Source organism: Jaculus jaculus, chromosome 16, assembly GCF_020740685.1.
Source record: "Jaculus jaculus isolate mJacJac1 chromosome 16, mJacJac1.mat.Y.cur, whole genome shotgun sequence".
NCBI classification, from domain to species: Eukaryota; Metazoa; Chordata; class Mammalia; order Rodentia; family Dipodidae; genus Jaculus; species Jaculus jaculus.
In genome coordinates, this window is record NC_059117.1 from 301,146 (window position 1) to 326,647 (window position 25,502).

Sequence of the window (25,502 nt, forward strand, 5' to 3'; positions counted from 1 at the left end):
TATTCTCCTCCCCCTCTCTACTTGTTAATGCAATCCTTATACATGGTTTGCATATGTGGCCAATCTACAGAAACATCCCATGGGTGGACCTTGCAAGAAGAAAGCTGAAACAGTTAGCATTTTAGGGCTCCATTCATATTTATGAAACTTTTGGCCATTTCTCTCCACTTCACCAAGCAAAGCATCTAATAATGTTACATTTTGACTCACAATATATTTATAATAATTAACATTTCCATGTTATTGATAAATTAAGGAGTCATCTTAGATTATCTTTGTGGTGTTGACTAAATACAAGGAAAAGCAGTTTGGATGAGTGCTGGAGGTGGCATGGCGAGCATGTTCGTGGATAAGATGACTGAATGACAGACTATCTTCATGCTAGGTTCTTTCTGGGGGTTGTTATCTCCAGGAATCCCATTCTGCAATGGGAATTCTCCACAACTAAAACAGCATATTCTTCTCTCTAAATTGAAACTTTCCAAAACTTTTATCGCCACTCTCTTCCTCTTAATGGGAACATCAACTAACATATCTTTTCTCTTGTTGGGACCAGTAATAGCCACCTCTACTTTTATCTCCTAATAGTTCTTGCTAGCTGTAAAATCTGCTATCCCCAACACCCTACTTCCTTCCTCCTAAAGGCCCTATAACTACCCTAGTCTGTGAGCAGACTGTGGATTACGGATTATGGAACCTCTGCTAGAAACCTCTCCATAGGTGTTTACCACCAGCACTCTGCAGTTGTTGAACTGGTCTTTATTGCCTCCCATTCTCTCTTCCCTGGGCCAAAATTGTACTTTACAAGGGCAAAAGGATGCTGCTAGCAATTTCACTGGACAACAGACATGTATAGAAACTGTCCTGGTGTAAGGTAATGTGAGAGCCTCTAGGTTGGAGCCAGACAGATGGCTCAAAGCCCAGCTCCATTCACTGCTTTTGGAGTTTTTATGAGATACCAGCTTCTTTGAGCCTTGGTTTTCTTATTCTCACAGTAATGCAAAGAAAATATACATGCAACACCTGATGTGTACTAAATGCTAGTGTTTTTCTTTTTTCAAGTAGGATCATTGCTTTTGTGCTGGGAGATTCTGCATTTGTCTGCTCTAGCAGTAGGATTTGGGCAGTCACAGCAAATTATGTGAGTTTCAGGTACCCAGTGGTTAACAGTTAAGGTGGGGGATCCATTTTCATTTTCTTTGGATCTCCTGGTCTGCTTAATAATATTTATGTGTTTTGAAAAAAAAATATGATTTAACACATATAGCAGTTGGACTCTAATATATTATTAATAAGACCTAGTCCTCTGTCTATTATATTCTAAATACCAAGCAACATCATGTGTTGGTAACATAGTGGTGAAAAGGAAATAAATTAATTAGAAAATGATGGTCCTTGCTTTGGAATATTTGCTCTCAAATGAAAGAAGCTGATTTAGGGCTGGAGAGATGGCACAGCGGTTAAGGTGCTTGCCTGAAAGAAGCCAGTTTAAAGCAATAGAAGCCAAGCCTGTATCCTCTAAACCCCCTGAAGAGACTGCAGAGGGGGATGGGATGAATAATAATAATCCTAATAAGACCTAAAAGGAATAATAATCCTAACAAGATCTAAGGATTTTTTAAAGCACTTATCCTGTGTCTAGCATCATTCTAAATATAACAATAAGCAGGAGGCATTTCTTTCATTAGTAATTGTTATCTTCATGTAATTCTGTAAATACATTTAAGATGGTCTGATAATAGGCAGTTGCATGTGTTCGAAATAAATAGCTGTTAAGTGAGAAGTCATCACAACTTGTAGCAATTATTGACAGTCTCGTGGCTTCAGAGGTATGAGACATAGTGGCTATTTTTCAGCAGTTTGTAATTCAAGTAAGATAACACATATAGAAAGTAATGGGCAAAAAGGAAAAAGTACCCAATGTACAGGCTGAAAGAGAGAACAGAGCAGTCACTGTGAGCCAGGCCACCCTCCGAGGAGCGGTGCAAGGTGAGCTCTTCAGAGGAGAGCAGGCGGCGAGTTTCCCACCCTCACAAACGAATTCACAGGGCTGTCACCATGACAGGTCCACTGTAAAAGGGGAGTGGATACATCTTCCTCTCTGGCTTTCTATCTTGCTCAGCAGTGCCTTCACCATGCTCGGACAGAGCAGGAAGGCCCTTGCCAGATGGAGACCTTGATCTTGGATTTCCAGGCAAATTCATTTTTTATTCTTTGCTACAATTACCTCAACTCATGTAACTTAGTCAAGGTGAACAAAGTGAATCAAGACAGAAGTGATGTAACAAAATATTCTTTCAGGGAGGTACACTAGATTGGAGAGAAAACAGGAATAGTAAGATCACCCAGGGAGAATGATAGCACACTCCCATAGGCAGGAAAACAGAGCCGTTCTAGGCACCCTCAGTGGGACTTGGTAGCTTCCCTCACCCCGCCCCATTTCTCTGTCTAGGTTTCTGTGGACTTGTATTGTACCTCCATGGAGGATACAGAACTTTCCAGGAACCTACAATGGACAGTCACTGTGGGGTCCTGTGCTTTTGTCCTGTCATTTTTCTCCTCCTTTGTTTTCACTTTAGAACTATCCACTTCTTTTTTTTGGCAGAACTACTCTGTTAGCTTTTAATATATTAGTCTTTCAATGTATTAAACTATTAATTTGATATAATTTTTAAAGTGCATCGGTAGTGGTGCACTGTTGAATCTTCAAGTGTTGACTCTTGACTTGATTGTTGGGTAGTGTTTGGAGTTTAGGAGCTCGCTGTCACATTGTGTGACTATGAAACCCTCTCTATGTCTATGTTAAAATCTAGGTATTTAAGAATAGAATTTTTGAAAATTCTTCTGTCATTGTCCCATAGTGAAAAATACATTTTATAATATCTAAAATGTAGATACAAAATGTGCATATAATCATATATTCAATAAGTTGATGTGTATATATGTCTTTATAAGTATATCACAATTAAGCGTCAAGAAAAGCTTTACTATGTGTGCTACGCTTTCTATTTTATTTTCTGTAAAAAATTGTTTATAAATCACTAAACTGATTTAATAGTCATTTATAATGTCAGGGTGGAAGACAGTGTATTTTCCACTAATCGGGTTTATGGTGTGACCTCCTAATTTGTTGTAAGATTTACACAAAGTCCAGAAGGAACAAAACTTTCTTGACCCAGTATGATTGTTATTCTTCCTTTCCCTAGCTATAAAATGTATAGACTCATTATGGAAGGGAGGGAGGTAGGATGTGTATGTTGCAGGAGGGAACAGAGGACATGAACACCAGGGGGCTCCCTAATAAATGAATGAGCCCAGAGAAGGCACCATGTGGTCACAAAGCCTTCCAGCTCCAAAGGCAGTGGTCTACTGGGAAAGACAGGTCCCTTCCCCTGTTTCTTTAGCCTCTGTTTACAGCTCATTCCCATAAGGAAAGGTACACCTGCCTTTACCTACTTTCCTAATGAAGCAGACGAGGTGAAGAGAAGTCCTATAGCACTTCTAACACCTCCCTCCGGAGGTCTAGACTGGAGTATACTTCAGGGTCTCAATCCTGCCTCCAATGTTTGCTAATACTGGATGAGCTACAATCAAATGAGGACTGGCAGTGAAAAGGCCTTGCTGTTCAAGCAGGAATGTCTGAGTTCAATCCCTAGACCCAGATAAACAGGTGGAAACCATAGTGGACTTCTGTAATCCCTGCATACAACAGTGACATGGAAGACAGAGAAAAGAGTGTTTCCAAGAAGCTCCTGCAGTGGAGGGAGGGAGGGAGGGAGGGAGAGAGAGAGAGAGAGAGAGAAAGAGAAAGAGAGCGAGTGCCTAAAATCAAGTAGAAAGGTGAGAAGCAATCCAAAAGTTGTCCTCTGACCTCCATATACCCATTGTGGCACCAGTGCATGCATTCACATGCACATGAGTGCGTGCGCGTGTGCGCGCGCGCACACACACACACACACACACACACACACACACACACACACACTTAAAGACAATAGCTTTCTGTACCCACTTCACCTTTCTAGCAAGGTATCCTGCAGTGTTTATTGTAGAATCATAACCAAGGACCATCGTCACATAGGAACAATCAGCTTTACAGCCTAGGATTCTTGGTCCTTTCATGACACTTCAGATTATTTCAATCCATGCCCCAATTATAGAGACAAGCTGGCAAGGAGATGTTTCTAAAGGTCTTCCCATCTCTCAGAGCCATAGGTTCTGACCTCTGACCTTTTGATTCCCATTCTGCATCTGATCAATGCCAGGTCACCATGAGGAAAAATACAAGGAGGTTAAATGGAAAACTGGAGCACACCACTGTGCACCCACCAGACCCAGTTTTAATGTTCACCATTTTGAAATAGCACAATAGGACAACCGCCTGGGTAACAGGATATTTCTTGTTTACTCCCCACCCCTGAGTTGTTTGGTGCCTGATTTGTTTCTAGTTGCAGCAGGGAGGTCAGAGCAAGCCAGGAAAATGAATGGAACCAGCCTCCTGCTGCCGCCTGGAGCAGGCGGGTGCTACAGATCAGCGTAAAGCCAGCTTCCTTTTCAGGGCCCAGGCCGATGTAACTCACTGGAGTGGCAAATTACATCAGACCTACAGCTGTAACCCGACATTATGATTAATTTGATCAGTAATTTCTCCTGTTTTTCATTTTAATCGGTGTGGCTATTCTGCTGTGGCAGGTCTTTCAGATCTAATTAAGATAAATTTCCCCGTAAAAGACTTGGCAGACTTTCCAAGTCAAATCCAGGCATCAAGTGTGAAGACCTGCAGGCTCAGTCAATCACCTTCAGGGAGGGCTGGCCTCCAGCTCCGCAATCAACCATTCAAACTTAAGCAAATTCTTAATCTCCAGCTCTGCTTCGTCATTCTCTCACAGCATCCTAGGCAGAAAGGCAGGAAAGAAAAGCTCCAACAATGTCATTCTCTTTCCCATGCCCACCCTCCACTGCTTTGTCCAAGCCATGTGGATAACCCCATGTTAACCCCATGTGTGTCCACAGAACCCCTGAACTGATGCTTCTAAAAAAGGCCATACATAAATATGTGCATATAGGTATAGATACACCTATTAAATACTAATACAAAATTGAATAGTCCATACCTATAACTGGCAGCATGTATGCTACACGTATACATAAATATATATGCATATAAGCATACCTACCTACATGTACATGCCTACAGATAGACAGGTGGTAGTCTCATCCTTGAAAGCAAGTGCATATCCATACTCATGTTGGCTTTGGACTGGCAGGGTTTAAGAGTTTGTATCTCCAATTCATTTTCTTTGAGGTCATTCCAGCTCTTCATCTGTGCGTCCTACGACCAGTCTTTGACAAGCTCTGTCAGGTTTCTGTTCTTGGAAGATGAAGGTGTTAATGAGATTTCTTCTTCAAGCCATTTGATCAGCAGGACCTGCTTCGCCAAACTGGTTGTCTTCAAACATTGGGTAGGTGTTAAGCAGTTGTCTAGATTGCTGGGTTTATATGCCACCTTTCAGGAAATAGGAAACGACCAGCCCAGAACTTCAAAAGGGCAAGTAGTTTTGAAGATACCTCCTGCCCCATTTTATTATGAACAGATTGTTCTACAATGATAACACCACTCCCAATTATTGTAAGGTGACCTCCCTATCTAACCAGAGTGGTCCGTTTGAAAGCACTTGCATTTCAGTCTGTACCCAGAGCGCCTCAGTCTCCATTAAGAGAGTAAACTATTTCTTCTGATCACTACTCTATGATCTAAAATCCAATAAAAAGAATCTACACCATGACAGTGTATGGTCTTGGCATTCTGAGGATGACTGTGAGACTGTTTTGCATGTGTCTTGACTTTTGCTCCTGACATGTTAATGTGATGATGTAAGAGAGGCTTCTCCAAAGCCTGGGTTCCGTTGCTCTGCTGTATGCATGGTGGTTTGCATGTACATAGATTTGATCATCACATCCGCTGTGCTACAGCAAGGAGACCTGGGACCTAAAAGTGAGTGTGAGGTCTGTGACTTTCCCCCAGCAGCATGTTAGTTATTTCAGATCTAACTTAACTAGTAGCCACTGACCACTGTAGTCTTGAGGCATTAGAGTTGCTATTGTTGAAATGACTTCAGCAAAACTAGTATACGACTAAAGGAAGAAAAGAAGTGTGAGGAACTGGAGCTTGAGCCACAATAAAGTCAAATTTAGATTAGAAGAGAGAAAAAACTGAGGTAGAATAGGCAGTTGGAGGAGAATTTTTCTTAAAATGCAGCTATTTACCACCATCTTCATCTGTGAGGAAATGATGGATTTTAATAAGACTTCTATAAAGATGAAAATTCCATAATAAAAAAGAAACAAGTAACAGAATGGAATAGTTTTTTTTAAATGTGTGTGATGTGTGTGTGTGTGTGTGTGTGTGTGTGTGTGTGTGTGTGTGTATGGGCACACATGTGCCATGGTAAATGTGTGGAGGTCTGAGGATGAGCTCAGGATATTTGTCCTTTCTTTTCACTTTGCTTGAGACAAAGTCTTTCTTTCTATATATATATATATATATTTGTTACATGTGCCAGTTTAACTGATCCATAAGTTTCTGCATTCTTCTGGCTCTGCCTCCCATTGCCATAGACATGTTCAGATTATAAACATGTGCTCCCCTTTGTCCCTGGGTTTATGTGGGAACTAGGGAGTTAAACTTGGGCAGACAGTCTTGCAAGCAAGAGCCTTTAACTGCTGAGCTACTTCCCAAGCACTGGATGAGATTGTGATGCCAGAGATCTCATTTTAAACCCTGCCTCTTGAGGGCCTCACATAGAGTTCTTCATCTGAGAAAAGGAATTAGTTAATAGGTGATGGCTTCTTTGAGTAGAGTTTTGTTACTCAAAGTGTGAGCTGAGGACCAGCACCTAGAACTGGTTAGACAAGCAGAATCTGTCTATGGCCACACCACCTGGACACACCTGATCTTCTCTTATCCCAGAAGCTAGGCAGGGTCAGGCTGAGTGGGCGCTCTCTCCTAGAATTCTGAGTGAGAATCTTCAGCTGTACAGGTCCCTGCGAGGCTTGAACATAACCAGGACTCTGGGAAGCTGACATATAGAGACCAGCTTCTTAATCTGCAGGTGGCAAACCCCACCTGGGATCATGGAATAGAATGTGGGAGGTCAGGAAACCTGGCAACAGTAAAGAATTTTGAATATGTAGTGACCACAAGTTAATTCAAAACCAAATGCATAATGTATCTGAGGTGTTTTGGGTAGTGCTTGCATATACTGTATCATGTGATCTCACGGTTGCTATCTTACCAAGCAACACCAACAAAAATTTCTGCTTGCAACACCATGACTCAGATTCAAGATTATTGGATGTTATGTCTTATAGAGCTTTTACTGTACATATAAAGTTTTCTACTCTTACAGACTGGTTTAATTACAGAAGCGGAAGCTTTGATATTGTGCTACCATCAATCTTCAGCAAGTAAATATCAAACTAGTAGGTCCTTATATGTTATTATATTAGAATGTTTGATTTTTAAAAATTGCTGTTTGAAGCCCTGGCAATATGGCTCAGTTGGCAGAGCACTTGTCTAACATCCACAGAGCCCTGGGTTTAGTCCCCTGTATCGGTAAAACTGGATGTCATGTTGTGGCACATGTCTGTAATCCCAGAGCTCTGGAGGTGCAGTGAGGAGTGTCAGAAATTCAAGGTCATCCTCAGCCATACAGTTTAGTCTACATGAGACTCTGTCTACACACACACAATACATATATTGTGCACATGTATACATATATGCATACTACTGTCACCTTACATCTAAAGAGATGGAAAAAGGGGGAGGTTAGGAAAATGGGAGAATGCGTTCAGTGCATAAATGTACTTGTATTCAAATGCTCTTATGTAACACAGTACCATGTGCAATGAGTATATACAATGAAAATTTTATGAAATTGCTGTTTGAGTTTCTTACTTGAGGTTTGTATAAAATTATCAAATGAATTTTGGCTTGAGATTTAGGTAGAATATTCAACATTTTCTGAATACACTTCTGCTATTTTGTATTTAATATTTATGTGAGGTAGTGTTGCAGTATTCTTGGCATTGATAATTATCAAATCCAAATGTTCATGAGCTCTGAAAAATGTTGAAGCTGCTCTATGTCCTTCCATATTAATAGTCAGCCGAGTTATAGTTCTTATGTAAAAATAAGCAAGCTTTTCCATCTCATTCATATACAATGTGGCTTTCATTTTTAAGAGATGGTAAGATTATATGTATGCAAAATAATTATTTTAAAATAAATTTCCATTATGATTTAGTATCAGTAAATGCCTTATTTGCATGGCTATTTTATATACTTATATGCCCGGGGATGTGTAAAATGTTTTTAGGCAAAAGAGGCCATTCATGAGTGGAAAAAGTTTAAGAAAGTCTGGACTAGAGGAGGTGGCATCTGTGGCAGAAGGGCACCTAATGATCTCTCACTTCTTGGTTTGAGATGGTGCTAATGGTCATTTAAAGGTGTGGTGGTTTGAATGTGAATGTATGTCCCCATGGCCTCAGGTATCTTTATTCTTGTTTTTTTCTTTTTTTGTTTGTTTTTCAAGGTAGGGTCTCACTGTGGTCCAGGCTGACCTGGAATTAGTCTCAGGGTGGCCTCAAACTCATAGTGATCCTCCTACCTCTGCCTCCTGAGTGCTGGGATTAAAGGTGTGTGCCATCATGCCTGGCCTGGCTACTTACTCCTAATTAAGCATATGTTTATTTCTTAAGTAAGTAATTTTTACAGCAGTTTAGCTTTACAACAAAATGAGCTGAAAGTATATTATTCTCATATAGCCCCTCCTTACTCCTCACCTTCTCTTGTATTAGTTACAATTGTTGCATAATGTGAACACATTAACTAAAGTCCATGATTTCCAGTGATCCATCCTTTGTGTTGAGTGATCTGTGAGGTTGGCAAATGTAAGGTTAAGCTTACTTCAGGTTTATGTCTCCAGCAGCCTGTTGAAGGGGTGTATTACTGGGGGTGGGTCTGACTCCAGGACAAAGGTGTGGAGAAGTTTTGAACTGTGAGTTCCTGTTTGCTTGCTTTTTGGCATTTGCTATCTACTCGTGGTTTTTCTCGCTGTTTGGTTGTCTGGAAGTAAGCAGCTTCTTCCACCATTGATGGGATGTTCCTTGGATCTGAAAGCTTGAAATAAATCCCCTCATCATAAACTATGTCCGTTTGAAAATTCATCCCAGCAATGTGGAGCTGACTACAACAACGGGTTATTTATTTGCCCTATTATATTTTAGGTGTCAGATATAAGTCACTAGTTTTGAGATATTTTTCTGTAGATATGGGCCTATTCACATACATGTAGACTTTGGGTGAGGCTCAGGTAGCTAAAAGAGCTCAGACTCCCTGATGGCAGGAAGGCAGAAGTGACAATGGCTCATTCTTCTTGACATGAAGAAAAGAAGTCAGGCCAACTCATGTATTCAGCTCCTGGAGTAAAATGCATTTTGCATAAACAAAGGTTAGGATTTTGCTCTTTTAAAAATACTTTTATTTATTTATTTATGACAAAGACAGAAAGAGAGGGTGGGGGGGAGATAATGAGCATGCCAGGGCCTCCAGCCACTGCATACAAACTCCAGGTGCATGCACTGCCATGTGCATCTGGCTTACATGGCTTCTGGGGAGTCAAACCTTGGCTCCAGTCCAAATTTGCTTTTTTTTTTTTAAATATTTATTTATTTATTTGAGAGAGACAGACACAGAGAGAAAGACAGATAGAGGGAGAGATAGAGAATGGGCGCGCCAGGGCTTCCAGCCTCTGCAAACGAACTCCAGACGCGTGCGCCCCCTTGTGCATCTGGCTAACATGGGACCTGGGGAGCCGAGCCTCGAACCGGGGTCCGTAGGCTTCACAGGCAAGTGCTTAACCGCTAAGCCATCTCTCCAGCCCCAAATTTGCTTTTTAACATAAAAATATGGACTCTATTACTAAGACCATAAATGGTTGTTCATCATAGCTACACTTTGGGGTCTCCTTGGAAGTTTAACAAGTGCTGATGTCCAGCCTCACTTAGAACCTCTGGATGGGACTTAGACATTGACCTTTTTTTGCATATGTATTTGTGTGTATGTATGTGGGTACCCATATGTGAAGGTGTGCATACATGCGTGTGCCTATGAGGACAAAGGTTGGCTTTGGGTATCTTAGACAAGGTCTCTGACTTGCACCCAGAACTTATAAATTCAGCTATTGTAGCTGGCCAGCTTCTGCAGGGGTCCCTTGTCTTTGTCTCCTGAGCACTAGGATTGCAACATGTCCACCTGGCATATGGAGGTTTGCATGTAAAACAGTCTCCATAGACCCATGTACTTGAATCCTTAATCCATAGCTGATGGTGCTGTTTGGGAAGGTTGTGGAATGTTTTGGAGGAGGAGCCTTGCTGGAGGAAGTCTGTCACTATTGATGGGCCATAAGATGTTCCAGGCCTGCTTGCCAAGCTCTTTTCACACCATCTTTGCTATGGTGAAGATGTAACGCTACTGTCTGATCCTGCTATACTTTTCCAGCCATGACGAACACTTCCCCTCAACACTATAAGTTGAAATAACCCTTCCTTTTTCCATAGCTGCTTCTGGTTGGGCATTTTGTCTCGGTGATGACAACAGAACTGACACATGACACTTGCATGGGTTTGGGGATCTGAACTCTGCTTCTAATACTTGTACGGCAAGTGCTTTATGCATTGAGCCATCTCCTCAATCCAGACATTGGTATTGAAAACCAAAAACAAGACAAAAAAGCTCCTTACTGATCCTAATGCACAGCCACTGTTGAGATCAACTGCCATAAGAGTTTGGAGCTTTCCTCTTGAGAAAAGAAAACAAAGAACTTGGAGCTCTGAGTACGGCTATAGGACTAGGACGTTGGGTCTGTCAGGCTTGTGTTAGATAAGTAGGGGGTAACTGTCAGGCAAGGTCCCAATGGCCTAGAGACCTTCTGGTTATAGTGCTGGAGAGATGGCTTTGCACTTAAGGTGCTTGCCTATGAAGCCTAAGGACCTGGGTGTGATTCTCCAGAACCCAAGTAAGACAGATGCACAAGGTGGCATATGTGTCTGGAGTTTGTTTGCAGTGGCTAAAGGACCTGGCATGCCCATTCTTTCTCTCTCTTCCTCAATAAATAAATAAAACTAAGGAGAGTATCTGATTATAGACAAGGTTTCTTTTCTGCAAGAAGATGCACACTTGATCACTGGAGAAGACTGAATAGCAATGGAAGTGGGATATAGACTGTGCTTTGCAGATAAAATGGATTCCATGCTGGGGTTACAATGCAGGGGCCTTGGACAAAACTCTGTCTTTGCTTTTTGCATCTATTGACTCTAGGCCTGTTCTGATTGGCCCCAAGGCTCACTTGGCTTTAGTCCTAGAGTGGTCCTTTGGAGTACAGAAGACAAAAGGTGGCCATGTTTTAAGATATTTTACTTTTTAGGGCTATAGACAGGAGTACAAGGTATTTTACCTTCATAATTAAAAAAAAAGTTGAACTCTGTGATCCTTACAGATCCTAAGAGTTTTCTCTGGGAGAAGCAAGAGGGCTCCTCTTAAACATTCTTCTCTCTGAACCCTTAAATGTTGTTTTGTCTTTTGAAAGAGCCTCATTCACCACCTCACAGTACAAGACAGAGGTCTCAACTCTGGAAGAAGCAGCCAGCATCTGTGAGGGTATAGAGCCCAGGGGAGTAAAACAAGCTTTACTTGTTTCTCATGACACTTCAATATCTTCATGTGTACAAAACTCGGTGATGGTGCTGGGCTGATCATTGTCAAATGACAGTTCAGTTAAAACGCACCTGTCCAGGAATGTTGTATTGATCAGAACTCAATTGGGCTTTCAGGCTGAGACACTGGTTCTGAGAACTAAGCTGTCCCTCCAAACATCCACCTGTGGCCTTGCAGGCAAACCCCACTGAGTGGTTCAGGACTAGAGCATTGCCCTTTCCAGTAGACAAGCCACTCCAAGAGGCATGGTGCCTTTGCTGTGCCAGGGGCTCTTCTGCCTGATAGAAGAGACTAGGCTAGCACTCCCAACACAGCACCTCCCTCTGTCCTTACTTTGACCACACAGAGCCCCAGTGTTCAGTTCTTAATAGTGAGGATAGAAATGGAAGACCTGGAACATGTATTTTATTCACAACCAAAATGGACATGGCAAAGGTGGTAAAATATGAATGGAGACGGTCTGAAGTGAGGCCAGCTTTGGACCACAACTTCAGCCAACAGTTATGATGCATTATCAGCTGCTTTAATTTTCCGAGACTCAGTTTCTTTGGAATTTAGGACAATACTTGTCTCTGTTGGGTTGCTGTGAGCAGAAAGTGAGAGGCTGAGGTTAGTTGCATAATTAGTACATGATGTAGATTATGTTATACATGTGCTATTATTTTTTCATAGAATTAAAGCCATGTTATCTGTGTTATTCCATAAATAGATTGTGGAGCTGGAAAGGACTAAAACATCACCCAATGTGAACTTTTCAGGTACTAAATGACACAAATGAGACCCAAAGGGATTAGGTAACTTGCTCCAGATCCTAACGCTACATGCAGGAAGACCTGGGATCATCAAGCTTCTCTCTCTTTACCTGAATGATAGAAACTATATGGGGATGATAAAAGGAAAAATGAATTTTGGCTCTTAACAATATATTTTTTGCATGTGTATGTATGTGTGGTTATGTGTGTTTTCATGTTTGTATGAGTGAGTGCACGTGTGAGGTTGTGGTTGGGTGTTCTCCCTGATTGCCCTCCAACATTTATTGAGAGGCAGAGATTCTCACTTTAACCCATAAAGCTCACTGACTCGGTCAGTCAAGCTAGCCACCTTGTTGAGGGGTTCCCCATCTCTCCTCCCAAGCTCTGGGGTTACAGGAGGGACACCATACCTGCCCAGGATTTTATGGGCCTGGGGATCTGAACTCATGTCCTCACACTTGGGTGGCAAGAACTTTACCAACAAAATAAACTCTCTTAATAATATTGATGGTGGAAGTGAAGCTATGTGGGTTTAAGTCTTTAACATGACATGGTCAGTCAAGATTAGGATTACACTGGGCTGGAGCCATTGCTCAGTGGTTAAGGCGCTTGTCTGTAAAGCCTAATGACCTGAGTACCCATGTAAAGCTGAATGTACAACATGGTGCATGTATCTGGAGTTCGTTTTCAGCAGCTGGCTAGAGGCCCTGGTGCATTCTTTCTCTCTGTCTCTCTCCTGGATGTGGTGGTGTACACCTTTAATCCCAGCACTCAGGAAGCCAAGGTAGGAGGATAGCTGACAGTTTGAGGCCAGCCTGACACTACAAAGTGAATTCCAGATTAGCCTTGGCTAGAGTGAGACCCTACCTTGAAAAACTTAACAACTAACTAACTAACTAACTGACTGACTGACTGACTAACTAACTGGCTAGCTAGCTAACTAAGATTCCATGGATACACTCTCATTCCATGCCCTCTGGAGACTCCCACCACCTTTGTGAAGAGGTTGCCTTCAGGAATCTCCCTCACCTCTCTGACTCAGGCTCACATCAGAAAGTAGCAAGACCCAAGGAGATAAACCACCTGACCAAGACCCAGGTGAAACCACAGAGAAAGTTGGGAGACAGGCAAGAGTGCTGCTTCCATGGTAAACCTAACTCTCAGTGCCAGAGTGAAGGAGACGGACACTGAGGATACTCAACACTTACCAAAGAAGAAATCCGGAGCCTCCTAAGAGCTTATCATTGAAGTAGATGTAAAACACAACCACCATGACTGAGGGAATTTTGTAGAAGAGGGGTGGAAAGATTGTAAGAGCCACAGGTTGGGAAGTCATACCCAGAAGCATTTCCACCAGCCCCAATATATGACTGCTGCTCCCACAACACAAAACCTACAACTTCATGAGAATACCAGCAACTTCACTGAGGACCCCAGTAGAATTGGGGCATGTCTGGGGGAAAGGATGGTACCAACACATGATATGTCCAAACTAACTATGTCCATAACCAAAACAGAAAGAAAGAAAATTCCTGTGACATCATTATGCATGTGTGCATTCTGACATACCATGATTGTGAGCTTTTGTTCAAGGGCATTGTTCTCACATAGTCCTCCTGTGGCAGTGATATCTGTAGTCAAGGGAGAAAGAAGCCCCAGCTCACTTTCATGAACCAATCAAATGTTTCCGCACAGATCATCTCATTTAATCCTCACACTGACACTCAACACTCCAACCAATGAAGAAACAGAAGGATGGGCTTACTTGACCCTTGGGTCCAGCAGAGTCAGTATCAGAACCCAGTATTGGCTGTTTGTAAAGACCACAATTTCTCCAAGACGCTGCTTTGTTCTGCAAACCTTCCCTAGGGCAGAAGCACACACCATTTTTGTTCACTAATGTCTGCAACTAGCGATAAAAGTACTTTGTACTAGAGAATATGCACTTGCAAGTCTATTCAAGTTGTTGAAAGTCAATTTAAAAGCCCATGGCGGCGGGCTGGAGATATGGTTTAGTGGTTAAGCGCTTGCCTGTGAAGCCTAAGGACCCCAGTTTGAGGCTTCACTCCTCAGGACCCACGTTAGCCAGATGCGCAAGGGGGCGATTGCGTCTGGAATTCGTTTGCAGTGGCTGAAGGCCCTGGCATGCCCATTCTGTCTCCCTCTCTCTATCTGCCTCTTTCTCTGTCTGTCGCTCTCAAATAAATAAAAATATTTAAAAAAAAAACATGAACCACCACACCCAGAGTTAAAAAAAAAAAAGCCCATGGGGGGCTGGAGAGATGGCTTAGTGGTTAAGCACTTGTGAGGCCTAAGGACCCTGATTCGAGGCTTGATTCCCCAGGACCCACGTTAGCCAGATGCACAAGGGGGCGCACGCATCTGGAGTTCGTTTGCAGTGGCTGGAAGCCCTAGCGTGCCCATTATTTCTCTCGGTCTCTGCCTGCCTCCCTCCCTCCCTCTCTCTCCCTCTGTCACTCTCAAATAAATAAACATAAATAAAAATTAAAAAAATAAAAGCCCATGGGAAGCTTATTTCAAACCTGTGGGAAATGAGGCTAAAAGATAAAGAATAACATGATAATAGATAATTATATTAAGTTCACATAAATACTAAGTTTTGCAAAGTACAAACCAGCACACTTTGGGCATCTCAACTTTCTGCCAATCCATACACATATCCATAAACATAAAGGTAAAATGTCTCAGCAGCTTTGAACTCAACTTTTTTTAATCAGCCACCATCCAATAGTTCTTGGACTGGATTGTGTGTGTGGCACCAGGCTCTCTGCCACATTGCCATTATGATCGGCATGGTTCTATTTTATCAGAGACCTTATAACTTACTATGTGCAAATGTTACAATGATTTCCCACCCCACTCCTGGCATTGAAACCCTTTCCCTCCACTGCTACTTGATGTGAGCTTCCAAAGTCAGCAGTGGGAACATGCTGCTGAAGTTAAACCTTTTCTCTGTGATTTGACTAATCTACGGAGCACAGGGCTGGTAAATCCAGACAGTGACAAAGAGACTTCAGTATGTAAGTATACACTTGATAAACTAATTCTTTCCCCTGCCACTCTCAAAGCAATATAAACTTTGTTGTTCCTCCTGGATCTCAAATGTTTGTAATAAATTCTTTGAAATGTCAGTAATGTTGAACTGAGGGTTTTTTAAAAAAGAGATTTTCTTTCTTTCATAAAAGGGAAAATTGTCCCTTGTAGAATATATGGGTAAATATATTTTGTTTATTTTATTCAGCACTTAATACAGTTGGGTAAAGGGATTTTCATTTCTCACCCGACCTCTTGCTGGATGAGTGAATCATGAATGTAGTCTTCCATCTTCTAGAAACAAATTCCTACTCATTCATAGCTTTAGACTAATGGACAAGTTTATAGCAAAGGAAGTTTCTCCATTGGATAGATTTCCTCACCTATGATCATAAAATATTCTTGGGTTCTTTAATTCAAGATGAAGTCTTAATATGGCTTATGTGAAACATGGTATCCAAATGCCCTCGTTTAAACTGCTGTGGGAGAATACTGTTTACATCATGATAGCGCCATCATTTTCACCAAACTCACATAATTTCAAAAGTCTTACAACAGTTCAGTAAAAACTGTCAGCTAAAAGAGTTATTTGTTTCTCATGAAACTTCGGGTTAATCAAAAATGATTGGTTTATTCCAGTGCAATTAGAAAGATAGATTTGTAACCCCTTTTCTTGCTGCAATCCATTATCTAACTGGTACTTGCTTTCTTACTATGCAAAATTTGGTACATTTCCAAGTTCAGCTAGAAGTAGAATCAAAGACATAGTGAAATTACAGTAGACAGAATGCCATTGACCTTGAAGAATGTTTGGTAACTAGTTCATTTACACACCTGCAGAACAACTCCAATGGTGAGAGTGAGGTAGTCCTCAGCTCAGGGGCCACATTAACACTGCGTCCCAAAGCACACAGCTCAGGGCCAGTAAGAGCTCATCTCAGCATTTCAGCATCAAGACAGCTGCTCCAAACGCAGGATCAACATGTCAGTATTACTGGCTTTTAACTCCTTTTGTTTCAGACAGTACAATTTGAATCCTCCAAAAACTGAAATTTTGTTGATTATGGAGCTCTGCCATTTGTTTTGATTTGTCAAAATATTGCATAAAGATATTACCCATATTAATTGGTGCATTTTGGGTGTTTCCTTAAGTTCTGCATTTGAGATGAATACTATAGAGCCTCTCCCTTAGTCTGGTCTCAAATAGAGTTCTCTGGTGATTCAAAGCAAGTGGGATTCTAGAGACATTTCTGTTGAACTAGAATTTATAACAGACGTACAAGGGGTTATATGAGTGCGTATGTGTAGGTCACAAACACTGCATGACTTTAGAAGTTTGTAACACAAAACTCAGAAACTGAAAGGATTTAATTTTACCCTCTTACTTCATGAATGAAAAAAAAAAATCTAACTTTCATGAAGCGTTGTGCTAAACTGGTGAAGACTAACCTTGGAAGGGAGACCAAAACACAGGACCTGTCCTATGGTGGGGGTGGAGCCATGATTAGACAACATTGTTCTTAGAGGAGATGAAAGCCATGTAGATGCTATTGCTTCTGAGGGCTTGGGTTCTGTTTTAAAGTGATAATAAGCTACTTTTCTCAATTACATCTATGTGTTGGAACCGAGAGCTGTTTGTCAATGGGAAACCATCTCTGATAAGATCAGAACACTTGCCCCTGTGTAACAGAAGTGGTGTTCTTGTTCACTTTTATGAACTAGCCTGAATGGTGACCAGACCTGCATGTTAGCAAATGCACACATCTGAGAACCGATTTCATGCTGTATCCCAAGTACCTTTAGGGAGGTGACCATGTCCCCATCTCTCATACAAGCACAGCTAGTTTTCTCCCTCCTGTTTCCACTGATCTCTTTCTGCCCCTCTGTTATTTATTAAAATGTGTAATACCATAAGAAAAGGAAAAGATTATCCACTTCCTGCCATGCAGGACAGTATGCAGAAGGCCAAGGTTAAATGCAGCATTTGATTTCTTAAGCTTCTCTAATGTATAGGTATGGAAAAACAATCTGGGACCAGCCCTTATAGTGGTGACTTTCTGAGGATAAAAACTTGACTTTAATTTGGACTCTCTGGCTAAGGTAAAAATCTGTTCTGCTATTATTATTCCACTTATGTTTGTCTTCCACCGTCTTTCCACTCTGCCACCCAGCTGAGTGGGAAGCAATTCACCTGACCTTGAAGAATACGAACAGAATCTTCAAGACCATCAGTTTTCAACAGCTAATAAAATCCCAGACACCTACCAACATTTGATGCATAGGCCTAAGAAAGACTTTAGAAGTCAACATTTAGCAGATTAAAACAAAAAGTCCCGGGAGCTATGGCAACTTGTCAAAAGCCATGGATTCGTTGGAGGCAGTGTCAGAACAAGAAAGACACCTCCAGCTCTCCAGGAGTCCGTGACAGGAACCAACCAGGCCCCGTTATCTCCAGACCCTTCTGGTGAGTCACATTCGGCATTTGCAAAATGTTTGGGATGTTTCTGTATACATTAAAACTTCCAACAACAATTATCAGGAAAAGCCATTTCAATAATGATGAAAAGAGAGCATTAATACCACAATTCTAATGTCATAAGGTCTTCTCCAAGTCAAGTCAAAACTGAGATTTTTTTCCTATCCAAGAATGATCTGATCAAGTCCCCCCTCCCTGGTGAGCAACTGCTTGTGTTTATTATTTCTGATTTGCTTCTCTCCAACACAATCAAGGTTTCTAGGTTTTGATCCTAGCATAATGTGTTGCACGTGGGCTCAAGCAAAATCAAAACACTTGGCCTGAAGCTCATTCTGAGTCAAAGGCCTACATTCAGCTCACAGAGACATTGTCTTTGTCCCACATACCATTTGCATCTATTTGATTTGGTATTTTACGCCCATACCAACTGACTTGCCCTGCCTGAGCAGTGCCTGCAGACTCCTGCCTTTGTATTTTCTGCATAGAACATCTCTCCTCATGTGGGTAGGCCTTGAGGCTCAGCGGGGAATCCAGACAGATCCGCAGGTGTGGCTTCCTGTTTCCATTCTTGACTCCTGTCCTCCCATAGCCCCAGTGATCAGAATTAATGAACAACATTATTCTCCTACCTAGGCTTTTGGAAAGGGTAGTAGTTTAGACGCATATCTGCCTTAAAACAATGGTCTGGACTTTAAAATGCAATCTAGTTTGTGGAATTGAGTAAAAGAGTAAAATAAAATTATACTGCAATTTTACAGAAAAGCCCACCAAGCACTATTTGGAGAATTTTTGTGAGAGTGTTCCTACCTGTTGGCACTATTATTTCTTTTTTCATCTTGAGAAATGACATGACCTCACCCAAATATACCTTCACAACCTACTTTCATTTATTACTTGTTTCTGAAGACATCACAGAATCTGTACAGCTTTAGAAATAATTATGACTCTTCAAAAGTCTCTTTTGAGCAAAAAAAAAAAAAAGCCTCACAAGTCTTCTGATGCATTAGCTTTCCCTAATAATCTATATTGTAGAGTTCGAAAATACTGCTTCTCAGATGGATTTTGAATAATGTGAAAAGATAAAGTCTACATTAAATAGTAAATTATGAAATTAAATTTGGGTTATCATACATGAATTTATAATGATCATTACCTTGGAGAATTCAGTGTCTGCATGGTTCCTTTCCCTTCATATGAACCTTCCAGGTTCCACAAACTCAAAAGCCCTGCAGCTAGTGTCGAAAAAAAAAAAAAAAAAAACTAAACATGAAGTTCTCCATTTCCTTTACACATGACTGTACTAGGGGAAAAAGTCCTTTTATTTTTATAGACATAGACCTATTCAAATTTAATTATATATCCACTCAGTAATGTTTTCAAAATTTAAACAAGGCACCCTTTCAGGCCCATAGCAGTTAGTATAGTGTCTATACTTAAAACATAACTGTGGGGCTCTGTGGGAACAAGTGCTTGCTGCATATCCATGAGGATCTGAGTCTCATCCACATAAAAAAGCCTGGCATGGTTGTGCACACCTCTAATCATTATATTGGGGTGTGGGCTAAGAGATAGGGATCGCTAGAGCTTGCTGGTCAGCTTGTTTATGCAGAAAATGGTGAGCTCTGGGTTCAATGAGAGATTCTTTCTCAAAGAAATAAGGCAGAGGAATGATAAAGGCAGACGCCTGAAATGGTCCTCTGGCCATGTCACATGTGTGCAAGGGTTTGCACATCTGCACACACACTGAAGAAACAGGTATGGATCCTAACTATATTGATTACTTTTATAAGTTAAAACACTAATAGTGGAACATTAGAATATTGTCTCAAGGTCATAAAGTAAAATTGTAGCTATGAACCTGCATGTATCTGCAAAATGAAAAACAGAACACAGCAAAACAAGCAACACAGCCTCAGATTTCTGTGGGAGGGCATTAGGGGAAGTTTTAGAACTTCTAAAATGCTGTCAGTGTTAGGGCCGGCTGACATCTATAGAGCTCCAAGATGGTTTTTACTGAATGGGAAACAGTCAATGCTGGTTGTATACAACTCAGGGCAGACATACATAATTCCATTTCTGAGGCAGGACAAGCTTTTCTTTGGTGATTCTACTTATCTGAGAAAGAAGAAATGTTTCACCACATGGTGTCATTGTTTGGATATGAAGTACCCCTGTGTTGGTCAATTTTAGCTGTCAACTTGACAAAAAAATAAAATCACTCAGGAGTCAAATCCCTGGGCCTATCTGTGAGGACGTGTCTAGACTAGGTCAGCTGAGGTGGAAAGACCTGTTTTGAATGTGGGTGGCACCATGTCATGGCCTGGGATCCCAGAGTGATTAAGGTGGAGAAAACAAGCTCTGTTTCCTGGCTGAGGCTGCAGTTTCACCACTTCCTTCATTCTCCTACTGCCATACCTTTCCCACCATGATGACATTCTCAAACTCCAAGCTGAAATTCTTCCCTTAGATATTTCTTTTCAGGTATTTTGTCACAGCAGTGAGAAGAGTAACTTACACAATCTTTCTTAGACTCATGTTTTGGACCCTTGTCCCTCACTGGTAGTGCTATTTTGGAAAGCTCTGGAACCGTTAGGAGTGAGACCTGGCTGGCAGAAGTAGGTCACTGGGGATGGACCTTAGAAAGGTATGGCCTTGGACTCCTTCCTGGGCTCCTTCACCATGTGAACAGCCTCTGTCAAATACTCCTTCCCCTGTAGACTGAGCTACTCCCCAACCACACCCTCTCTGCCAACCTCTAAAGTTGTGAGCTGGAATAACCCTAAAGTTGTTTTAGTCAGGTACCATATGGCTATAGCTATATAAATTACCATTACACATGGACACAGGCACTTCTAATATAACTATTCCTAAAAGGCATGGAATTCTCCCTTTGGAAGAACAGAGATGAAGTCCAGATGCTGAAAACATAAAGGTTGGCCAAATTGTGCATCTTCCATATTGGTTGTATGTAATCTTTAATAGAGTTCAAGCGTCCAGTGAAGATAATTCTAAACCTGTAGTTATTTTCATCCCATACCAAAGAGATTAAGCTGTGTGGTCTTTCGGAGATTTGTAACATAATTATATTCAGATCTGACCAGGTCTCTCGAGTGTCAAGAAAGTCACATTTGCACACATCACCCAAATGCTTTCGTTTCCAGAAAACTTTGAGCTACTCTGAGAAACCAAACCTGAAGAGACAAAGATAACAACCAAAAAAGCAAGTGACTCCCCTGCAACTCTTCGTCTGTCTGTTCACTAATCTGTTTGTTTGGATCTTGTTTATTTTCCTGTTTGCTGCCCTGAATCCATCACTATGGTAATCCTGGGGCTGAGGAGGGTGAATCAAGGCCCACTTTTAGGGAAGATGGGTGAGTTGGTGTTTGGCATGAGTGTATAAGCTTCTCACTCTGTTGGCCTTTGTCACTGTATTAAAATGCATTGAGTTGTATGGACCGTCCCCAGGAAAAGCATCATTATGTCAGAGAAAGAGCAGGTAGCCCCGCTGAACCATTCATCTCTAGATATGATGTGTTGACATCACAGTCATTATGCTTGGAAGCTAATCTGTTTGGAAGGCATCTAAGTGAAGAATAGCTTCCTGCAGTTTAAAGGTAGATATTCTATTATATATTCTCTGTTCTCTCTCAATGACAGTAGGTTAAAGATGAACTTTTGTGATTAACCTGATGTATCTATTTTGATGTCTTAAGCCTCAAATAATAAAATAAATATACAGCCACTTTATTCTTTTATAAACGTGCGTATTTTCTGATGCTCTGAGCATGAATTTAGAGTACTCGTTAGTCTGTGGAGTAATGGTTGGAATCTGGGACATAAGACTGGGGCTAAATTTCTTTGCCCTCCTAACCCCAGAGAGTCTTTAGAAAAAATAAAAACAAAAGAACAGAAAGTACTCAAGGTAAGACATTGTTGTATTCATAATATAGAGAAATAACCACCGTACCTCATGGACAGTAGATGCAGCTCTCCACGGGGCTACAAAACTGTGCTAGTAATAATTTTAATTGGATGCTATCTTTGCTGCCTTCAAAAAGTATCATAAACTGGAATTATTACTGTCTGCAAGTGCACTTACAGTGCTGGCCTCTCACAGAAGGAAAGATAACGCTTATTCTTCAGAGGGCAACAGCAACGGGCTTCTATTTGTTTCGTTTACATGCATCCCCAGCTGTCTGCTACTTGCTTCCTCTTCCCCATGCCTCAGAGATCAATCTGAATTAGATACGGCTGCACTGGATGCTAAGTTTTGCTAGCACTCTGCCTCTGGGGACTGTACAACATGATGATGGGAAGGTCCTGATGGCCCCAGGGAGGATGAGAGCATACCTGCAGAGGGTTGGGTGGTGTGAGCGGTGACGGAAGGCCATGTCCTGGAGACTGGCTGGGCTTCTGAGGGGGGCTTGAGCTCTGCTGGGTTGGAGATGGCTGGTTCTGGTTCTGGTTCTGGTTCTGGGGGTGGGAGTGGGGCTGGGGCTGTTGGGGCTGTGGCACCGGCTGCAGCTGGCTTGGAGGAGCTGGAAGCTGCTGGGAGGCAGGGGCTGGCTGGTGGGGTGGCGTGGGCTGTGGCTGCGGGGGTGCCTGGGGGGCTGGCTGTGGGTGCTGGCCAGCTGGTGGCGGAGGAGGTGGCTGCTGCTGCTGCTGCTGCTGGAGCTGCTGGAGCTGCTGGAGCTGCTGCAGGTGGGAGCTCAGTGATGAGGTAGCTACAAGGAAAGACACGGAGGGTGCAGTGAGACAACCGGACAGACAGACACCTTGTGTCTTGATGGCTTGTTTTGAGCATGCTGAGAGTGGTCTTCTTTGGCAAACATTTGACCTCTTTAGCACTGGAAAGGTTTGTGAGACCCTAGCAGAGACAGCATCACTTCTTTGGAAGTTTTTACAACTTAGAATCAGAATGTAACACATTAGATATTCCTCCAACTTGCAGTGAGTGTGACTTTAAAAGCATTATCTTTAAAGGGCTGTCCAAGGAGTGGAGATTATTTGAAGCACTCTCTCCCTCTTTCCCCTCTTTATCACCTATAAAATACACTCATATTTTCAAGATTTGATTGAGATTTCCAAAGTTTGACCAGTTTAATTCTTTTGGTAAATGCTTGCCTGGAGTTAAGAATAGAATACTAAATTATTTGTAATCACCTTTCCACCCAACAATGCTGTTAGTGGCATCATTTTCACATGCCATTTTAGACCTCCACCAATTGCTTCAGGCATCTTAGTTTCCACAGTGTGCTTGGCTTTGTATTTTCAAATTTTACGATAGCACAGGCTTCTCAGTTTTGCAATAGCTTGTGTTTGAGTTCTAATGTTTTTGCCTGCTGATCAGAGATAGAACCCTAAAATGAACGGCATATGGTTGGTTACTGGGAATGGGATAGACTGATAGGTAGGCATATTAGCACCTCAAGGGGCTAAAATAATTATCCTCTAAGGTTTACTCTTCCTGGACAGGTAAGATCCGGAAAGTGGTGAAGCTGTCTTAGTATTCAACATGCAACGTTTGTTCTTGCATGCCCACCAGGCACAGTATAGTATCTGCAGTGGGAAGTCCAAAAACGGCCTAGGGTTGTGACTGCTGAAGCCCAAGTTCATGTCCCCCTTTGCCTAAGTCTCAGTTTAAAAGTGTTCTAACAAGTCCATGGATAAATAAAACATAAGGATCAATTTTGAGCCTAGTCTTGGCTGAAAATTTATCTTGTTCTTTTCCTAACTTAAATTAATCAACATTCCCAAAGACATCAGTCCTGTTTTAATATTAGTCTTTATTTGAAAAAATAGATGCATGACTATTAATTTATTGGCTATTTAATAGTGCAAATCTGATGAAAAGAGCTAGGAGAGTCAAGAGAAGGGGAATCTGCTATGGCCTGGCAGGTGAAGGTAATACCATGGTGGGTATGGCGTAGGTGGAGAGGGTTTTGGAGAAACAGGTGCAGTAATCTCCATGGCATCCCTGCTTGGAGCAATACCAAGAATCACCATGGCCTGGGTCACACTTCTGGAGAGAAATACTGAACAGGACTTGTAGTCTGAAAGGAGTGTCAAGGAAGTTTGGAATGACCTAAACTGCTGAGGAGGTCAAGAGCCCACCTAGTGAAAATGGCAGGAAGCTGGAATCTCCTAATTAACCTGTGGTGTAAGTCAGATTTCAGACATATATCAGGTGTGTTTCAAGAAAAGTGTAGCTGTTTTGGCAATATTATAGGTTGACCATTCCCTGGGTCATCAAATACCAATTCTGGGAGCACAGGTCACATGTTGGGTGTCTACCACAGGTGAGTTAGATAAAGTCCTCAATAGGCCAATGAATTACTGTAGGTTTGTACAAATAGTCCAAGGTATGCCCCAGGATGCTCTGAGGCTTGCAATGTAACTCTACAGAAAGAGATAGGCTAGAAATTACTCAGTTATCTCCCTCATTATTGCAACTTTGAGAGGAAGGTCTATTTTGCCATTTTCCTCATTATTCTTATCATACAAAGATTATATTTAATTGAAGACCAGAGAACCTATCTTAATACTGACTCCAAAGATCTCTTAAACCTGGGGGCTGTGAGAAGTGGCCTCTCACTTCTTAGGGTGGGGTTTCAGACACTGGGAACCTAGCTGCACCTCTGTGACTCAAACCCAGCCTGTGGTGGGCACATGGACCAGTGCTCGTTTTCATGGCTAGCTTCATTTGGGTTAGAATAGCATTTATCTAAATCAGCATTTGAAATAGGAAAAGACTAGTGAATATTGGCAGATGGATATCGGCAGACAAGTTGTGCAACAGACCCTAACCTACTAATGGGATGGGGCCCCAAATGTGTCTTTGATGTTTTATGTCAGCAAGTTCTTGCTGCTTGGACATTGTTTTCCTATAACAGCAACTTGACTGGAAAGCCATAAACCTAAGCTAAAGCCTACTGAGTTCCATAAACTCATTTGGTATCCATAAGCAAATGATGATAGAAGATCAGATGTGTTCAGGTCTGTAGTGGGTACAGAGAAAACTAGCAGGGAATGTGCAAGAATGTGACTCTGTTCTAAAAAGTGCCCAACTATCTGTCCAATGATAAGAAAATGCAAAAGTTGGGTTGGAGAGATGGCTTAGTGGTTAAGCACTTGCCTGTGAAGCCTAAGGACCCCGGTTCAAGGCTCAATTCCCCAGTACCCACATTAACCAGAAGCACAAGGGGCCGCACATGTCTGGAGATCATTTGCAGTGGCTGGGGGCCCTGGTGTGCCCATTCTCTCTCTCTCTCTCTCTCTCTCTCTCTCTCTCTCTCTCTCTCTCTCTCTCCCCCTCTCCCTCTTTCTTTCTCTGTGTGTCACTCTCAAACAAATAAAAATAAATAAATAAAAAAAGAAAATGCAAAAGTGTGTGCATTTAAAAGGGTCACTTTATAAAGCATAACAAAATACTTATATAAAGGAA

At 41.8% G+C, this 25,502-nt stretch overlaps 1 protein-coding gene across 2 annotated transcripts in view; it reads right to left on the reverse strand.

The window, feature by feature from the left end:
- Pou6f2 (POU class 6 homeobox 2) overlaps positions 1-25,502 on the reverse strand; it is a 482,646-nt gene that overhangs the window by 109,367 nt on the left and 347,777 nt on the right. For both annotated transcript variants that reach the window (XM_004668844.2, XM_004668845.2), the window contains one exon: positions 22,409-22,782. In XM_004668844.2, the coding sequence (XP_004668901.2) occupies positions 22,409-22,782 (374 nt within the window). The remainder of the gene's footprint in view (positions 1-22,408; positions 22,783-25,502) is intronic.